This window comes from Lygodium microphyllum, chromosome 19 (genome assembly GCF_053477565.2).
Source record: "Lygodium microphyllum isolate KBCC chromosome 19, Lygodium_microphyllum_v1.1.10, whole genome shotgun sequence".
Lineage (NCBI taxonomy): Eukaryota > Viridiplantae > Streptophyta > Polypodiopsida > Schizaeales > Lygodiaceae > Lygodium > Lygodium microphyllum.
This window is the reverse complement of record NC_141153.1, coordinates 133,338,312-133,345,047: the sequence shown is the minus strand read 5'-3', so window position 1 is coordinate 133,345,047 and position 6,736 is coordinate 133,338,312. Positions and strand designations below refer to the sequence as shown.

Below are 6,736 nucleotides of genomic sequence, written 5' to 3'. Positions count from 1 at the left end.
ATGTTGTACAACTGGCATGTTATCCTAAGATTCTGGATGAAAGTTGTTATTCCAACACTATCAATTAGTGTGAATATAATCGGCAAAAAATTAACTTACAATGCCTTGTGTTAGTCAATACATGACACGCTAATGGGGACACGGACAAAGAAAGATTGAGTGGAGTACCTACACTGCATGTCTCAATCAGGGTAACACACTTGTATATTTTGTTATATTGATCATATATGATTTTAGAGAGGGTATTAGCAATGTTTTTATTGTGCATCTCATTAATGTTGCTTGGACAAGCATTTTTTTCTAAGCTAGGGGACTTATTTATTGGGCTAGGCACCAAGCATCTATTTTTATGGCTAACTATTTACCATCCTAGAAGAAAGGCCCCTAATACCCTATGCATTGCACATTGGTAGCCATTAAATGTAGGATATTTAGCTAATTAAATCGACATACATGCACTAAAAAATGAGGATTTAAAGTAGGTGCATCTTCCTTGTGGGGTGTAGTTATTATGCTACAATTATTGTTAGTGTGATTCTTTGTAGTAAAAGAATTTTTCATTTTAATCTTTTGGAGCAATTAGAAAAATAATATACTCTTTTTATTGTGAAGCTCTTGCTATGTGCATCCACATGCAAGGAAGTGTGGATGTGCAAGTACAAAGCCCACCTTCTCATACACTTGACCATCCAACCTACTGGGAGAAAGGATTAGCAAGCGGGAAGATAGAATGAAGCTCCAATGCACCACTGCCACACAAATGCATGCAAGCATACATGTATCATGTTGACGTCTATGTTGTTCATTTGGCTTGGGAGCTATACTATCCACACGCAAGTGCAATGCCAATTTAGCTCTTGCAAAGTCTCTTCACAAATATTTGGAGGGGAGGTGCCCCATTGTGGCATTCGTGCATGCACATGTGTAAGTGTGTGTGTGTGCAGGCACATGTGTGTAAGTGTGTGTGTGTGTGTGTGTGTGTTATCTCCAAAAAAAAAAAAACACTTCCACTCATGAGCTCATAATAGCCTGTTCACTTATCTAAATAGTATAATAGTATAGTATTACGGCAACCTTAAGGAAGCAAACATGACCAACTTGACAAAATTAAGTACATCGAGTGTCTATCTAGTTTAATGTACTGGTTAGTTACACAAATCTCAGATATTGAATCGCATGAACTCGGGCCATGCTTAGTTCTTTGTAGCTGATGTTATTGAAGAAGACCCAAGAGGCCCGACTTAATGTGTTTTCTAGCTTGGGGTGAATAAGCGTTTTATAGCCATCAAATAAGTAATCCCGAAACGCACCACATTTTTAAAAACCCTTCCTTTGAAAATTGATTCGTAAATGCAACATCGTTGTAGGAATACCTTCTAAGGTTCGTCTCGAAAGGAAGCATCAGAGATGTTACCCTGAACATAATTCAACTTCATAGATCAGTAAGACAGGGCTCTGCCCTATCAAATCAAATCAAACTTGTTAAAGTTGCAAACAGTGGCAGACAACTTGTCAGTTTGGACGTACCTCAGGTTATCTAAACCATTTCTCATTCCTGCCCTAAACACAGACACAACAGAATACCTTTCGCTGACCAACTTTCACAGAGTCAGCAAAAGAACACAAGTTATGGTTGTGCATGGTACCAATTTATTTAGCACTACATGTGCAATACGGTAGTTGCAGTCCATGGGAAGGCTACCTGATTTGGAAGCAAAGAACATCCCCTGAATCATGGAAGGCTTTTATGGAGCTGCAAACCACTTTCACCTGCCTTAGTATAAAGCTCAAACAGCTGCAGCTCTGATTTATGGCAAGCCTTCCAAATCCTGTACAAGACCCAAATTCAGATTCTGAGAGTCCACTGCATTCTGAGAAGGTGTAGCTTGACAAGAAATTCATCAGTTTCATTTCAAAACTTTTACGTGCATCGGATCAAACTTGAACACACTTTAATTGATGTCACCTGTTCTCCTGTAATAAATGGCTCAGTTCCTACTTGTAATAGCTGCTGCTCTACTTGCATTTAACAAAGTTACAATCTCATAGATACTTCACCGTTCTAACTACACCTACAGATCTAACAATGATTATCCCCCTAAGTCTCACTAAATCTCAAGCAACTTCTAGTAGTTAAGATGTACAGAGATGACAAATGATAAAAGGAAACAACAGTAATGCTCCTAAGCCTCAAGCAACTTCAAATAATTAAATTAAAAGCCACAGAGATGACAAAACAAACGCTAAAAGTAGTTAACAACCATAACAACCACCCTTGTGAATTAAATGCCAATTCTATGTAAACAAACATACTTTCAGCTGGAAGCCCTAAACCAGGTAGAAATTAGTGCCACTAGCAGCTTCAAACAATAGAACAAATCAAAAACCAACTACCAAAGTCACAAGATATGGAGCTGGCAAAACTGAGAAGCCAAGTGTCCAAACTACAATTAGAGGGCTGCACTAAGGCAACAATAAACAACCTCAGCAACGGAAAGTCCAATTGAATAGACTGCAGATCTTTTGGCAAGCAAGAGAAGTGAAGAGAGCAAGCTAGATGAGCAACTTTACTCCAAAACAAGCTTGTATGCCCAAATCCCGACATTCGTTCGACAGAGGTATATCATATGAACATATCCACATTAAACCCTCGGATCGAGATATTTACATAAGAAATACCAGAGACACCTTCAGAAACTTTTAAAGATGTAAAACAGGAAAAGATAACAGACACTCCTTCAACACTGAACATGAAAATCAGTGGCATTGAATCCAAGTAACTGTTCTCTCACAACAATATTCAATCTTCTACAGATAATCTTAGTTATCCCCTAGGAAGCACTTCAGTTTCCAAAGACTGGATCAGCCATCACTGCAAGTGATAATGATAATAAATCCTCATGCAGTATGACCGTGTATTCTGCGTCAGCATGCCATATCCAATTTCAAAAAAGGAAAGCGCGAGAGGCTCTTCATGTTTTACTGGCAGCCTGCTTGGCATTTGCAATATGCTTCTTGCCCGTATAGTGAGTTTCTAGATTCTTTTGACTGGTGCACATGATTTTACAAACTTCACAGTAAACAAAAGAACCAGTGTTTGTCTCAATGACATTGTTTTCTTTTGCCTTTGCTACTGGGGTATTCACTGCCTGCTCTGAAGTCTTTGCACGCTTCACACCAGCACTTGTTTCAACTTTGTCAGGTTTGGACCGTTTCTTGCCTGTCAAAGTAACCTCCACCTTAGAATCATTTTCAGCTTTCCGGACTTCAGCAGCAGCTTTTTTCTCAGCAACAGCACTTTTCTTCTTTTCAGCTGATTCAGCTTTAGCAATCTCCACCTGCTTCTTATGTTTCTTTCCAGCAACATGGGTTTGCATCACCTTTGAATTGGTGCAGTGCACTTTGCACAAAGAGCAAAACTGAGCCTCATCCTTCTCGATCTTGGTCTGCCCTCCAGTAGCTCGGACAGAATGTTCATCTTTCTGAGAAGGCTTCCTTATTGCAGGCGTCTGCAAATTCAAGGAAAACGAAAATTACATAAAGGCATCCAGTGCAAGGCATTCAGCACCTCAAAGCAGCAAACAGTGTTCCATTCATAAATACTCAGTACATAACTCCACTATCCTCCTCCTCAGTCCCTTGGGACCCTCTAGACTGATGTGCAAACCCTTACAGACAGAGACCAATTCAAGAAAGTCAATAAACATAACTTTGTGATGAGGACTCTAGCTGAGGTACATGCACTCTGCACCTGGTTCCAAAAAAACCAGTTACATGAACCATATTAAGGGCTCATACTAAATGCAAGCGGTAGGGCAAGCTGAGGAACAATGCCAAAACGGTAGACAATCTCACACTACCGCAAAATTTGCAAGCCTGATTACAGAAGCCACATACATCATGATGATGAAGGTTTGCAGTGTCTCACACAAATGTGATACATGTGCTATGAACCACCAAAAATTCAACAGAGGAAAAGAGCAGTCAGCCTTGACACAGGTATAAAGGCTTCAAGACACTAACCTGCACAGATTGGACAACCAAGCCATTAGTGCCAGTCCTAGATGGTTCCCTTCTCATCGGTGCCCTTCGATCCATGGCAGGTGCAGGAAGTCCATGGGACTCGACAACCATTCTACTCGGAGGTGCTTGTGAGATCAGGAGGGGATCCTGGCCTGCAATATGAAGTCTGTCCAGACCTGGTGCTCTATCAGCTGGTAAACCCCTCAGTCCCAGAGCCCGATCATCTGGAAAACCCCTAGCACGAAGGTCAAGACGCTCCAGTGTTGCTCGCTCCAGGGCTGCACGCTCAAGTACAGCCCTTTCAACTGCGGCCCGTGGGTGCATACCTGCCACCTGCTCCAAGACTGTGCGGCCAGCAGCAGGCCGTTCTGCTGCTGCCCTTTCCAGCAAAGCCCGCTCAGCAGCAGCCCGTTCTGCAATGGCCCGTTCCACAAGGGCCCGTTCTGCTGCAGCCTGTTCTACGAGAGCCCGTTCTGCTGCAGCCCGTTCTGCAAGAGCCCGTTCAACAGCATCCCGCTCAGTGAGTGCCCGCTCCAAAGCAACCCGTTCGGCCACAGCCCGTTCTACCAGAGCACGTTCCAGGGCAGCTCGTTCCAAAGCTGCAGTATCAGCAGTTGCCAGGGTGCGATGGCGCAGATCGGTGCGCTCCAGGGCTGCCGCATCAACCAAGGCACGGTGCTGGGAATCAAGGTGGTCCACAGCCGCCGCCCTATCTGTCTGCAGAGCGGTGGTGTAGGGTTCCATCCTGGGGGGAGGCAACGTAAACTGAGGGCTGGGAAGCGCATTTGCACCAATGAGGGACTCGACGGTGTAGAAGCTATGGCCAGAGGACAAGCTGGGCATGGAGGAGGAAGGGGGGAGAGAGCGAGAGGGAGGGGCTAGGGTAAGAGGCAGCATGTGTGCATCTGCGCTGGCCCTGCTGCTGGTGCTCCGCGTTGCGTAAGGGTCGGGCTGATAGTCGAGGCGACGGCTGCGCAGGGCTTCCATAGAAGCTGTAGGCTGCTCCTAATAAGCTCACTGCTGCTCCTCTTCTCCTTCTTCTGATGCGCACAGATCCTCTCTCTCTCTCGTCCTCGCAGAATACGAAACGAAGAAGAAGAGCCTGGGTTCACCTAAAGATTACAGGCCATGAAAACAAAGAAACTAACAATCTCCTTTCTTTCTTTCCATGTGCTTACTTCCCGGTGTGAATCTCACCTTCTGATGCATGTACTTTTTTTTTGAAGACCTAGGGCTTCTTCCTCGTATAGACATGATCCCTGGTGCTGAGAACTTGGCGAAGTGTGGGAGAGCAAGGACACCAAAGATTCCTTTCATATCTATGGCTTCAAAGGACCTCTTCCCACCATGCAAATAGTTCCCAACCAATTCAACCAGTCATTGGGAGTCCATAAAGACCGGTCTACCCGTGCAAGCAAATTTGTGAGGAACAATATATGATTTTTCAAAACATGAAAATCTCTACTCACCAAATAAAGATCCTACATGTGTGAAGCTCGGAGCAAAAACCCTTTCGGACAATGCTTTCGCTACTAGCTAAAAGAGGTTTGAAGCTCACAATCTATTGACAAAACTGTAAGGCATGCGAACTAGCAAATTCGACAACGAGTTCCCCACCCGAGTTGCAAACCAAGGCCTATTAGGAGTAAGTCCAAAGTAGCTGACCCTCTTTCATGTGGAGTATTAGAGACAAATTCAGGCTCTAACCTACTAGCATAAGAGCACCGTCATCTTCATGTGGTGGAGAGTGTTAAGACTAATTCAAGTTCCACCAATGCTAATAATGCGATGTATAAGAAAACATTGTTGATCTCTTCATTTTTCCCAACAAAGCAACATTCCACCTACATCAATGGCCTTGCAAGGTTAAAGAAAATACAAGGAAACTATTAGGAGCAATATGATCCAAAAGATTGCCTTTCTTCATATTGTGCTTAGATCATATTAAATTTAAAAATAAAGTGGTATTTACATTACCATTTAGATGCATGTCAAAGTAATCCTTTCAGCTTTAGACATGGCTCTAAAACAGACCTAATAAGCTTCATCACAACCCCTACAACTTTCAAAATAGCTCAAATTACCCTCAAAAAGCCTCGGTGTCACTCCGAGACAACAAAAGGATTTAGCACACCATTTAAATGTGGGAGCGCCCTCGAATCTTTGTAAAAGAGTGCCAGGCTCACTCCTGTGCAAAGTGTACACATGAGTCGGGAATAGGATAAATTAGAATGGTGGGAAATGGGAAAAAGGGCCTAGGCTACGGCCGGCCATGTAAAAAAGGGAAAAGGGGATGACCGCCCGAAAAGGATTTAGGGCTTTGTATATAAAGTTCAAAAGTGAATGAGAAGCTCATTCTTTGGTGTGTGGCAAAAAGAGTCTTCTTCTTCCTCTCTTCTTCTCTCCTTCTTGCTTGTGTGTGCTCTTGAGAGAGGGAGTGTGAGAGTGTGAGGGAGTGAGTGTGTGTGGGAGTGAGGGATCAAGAGGGTGAGGCTCTTTACCATCTCCTCTTCCCTTCTTCTCTTCTCTTCTCTTCTCTTGTGCGCACGGCTATGGAGGATGGAGCTTGGAGATGGAGGAGGCTTGAGGATGCTTGAGCTACCATCAAGAATCGTGGAGCTACCGGAGTGCAAGAGAGAGGAGGGTACCCGATCAAGCATCAAGCTAAGCTCACTACACTCGTGGGATCGTTCGACGGCGTGTCGGCTAGGTG

General features: G+C 43.8%; 1 protein-coding gene across 1 annotated transcript; it reads right to left on the bottom strand.

Moving 5' to 3' along the window:
- Nucleotides 1-2,737: 2,737 nt before the first annotated feature.
- Nucleotides 2,738-5,219, bottom strand: LOC148020402 (uncharacterized). The gene is made up of 2 exons (XM_087700696.1): nucleotides 4,024-5,219; nucleotides 2,738-3,509 (listed from the first exon to the last, which is right to left on the bottom strand). Exons 1-2 carry the CDS (start codon nucleotides 5,008-5,010, stop codon nucleotides 2,973-2,975), a joined length of 1,524 nt encoding a protein of 507 aa, XP_087556822.1. The 5' UTR covers nucleotides 5,011-5,219; the 3' UTR covers nucleotides 2,738-2,972.
- Nucleotides 5,220-6,736: the final 1,517 nt, after the last annotated feature.

Bases quoted from the DNA above. Each gene is read 5' to 3' on its own strand.
- LOC148020402 (XM_087700696.1), bottom strand. From the start codon at position 5,010: ATGGAAGCCCTGCGCAGCCGTCGCCTCGACTATCAGCCCGACCCTTAC. The intron at 3,510-4,023 runs GTTAGTGTCTTG...TTGAATTTGCAG, and splicing joins TGGTTGTCCAATCTGTGCAG to ACGCCTGCAATAAGGAAGCC.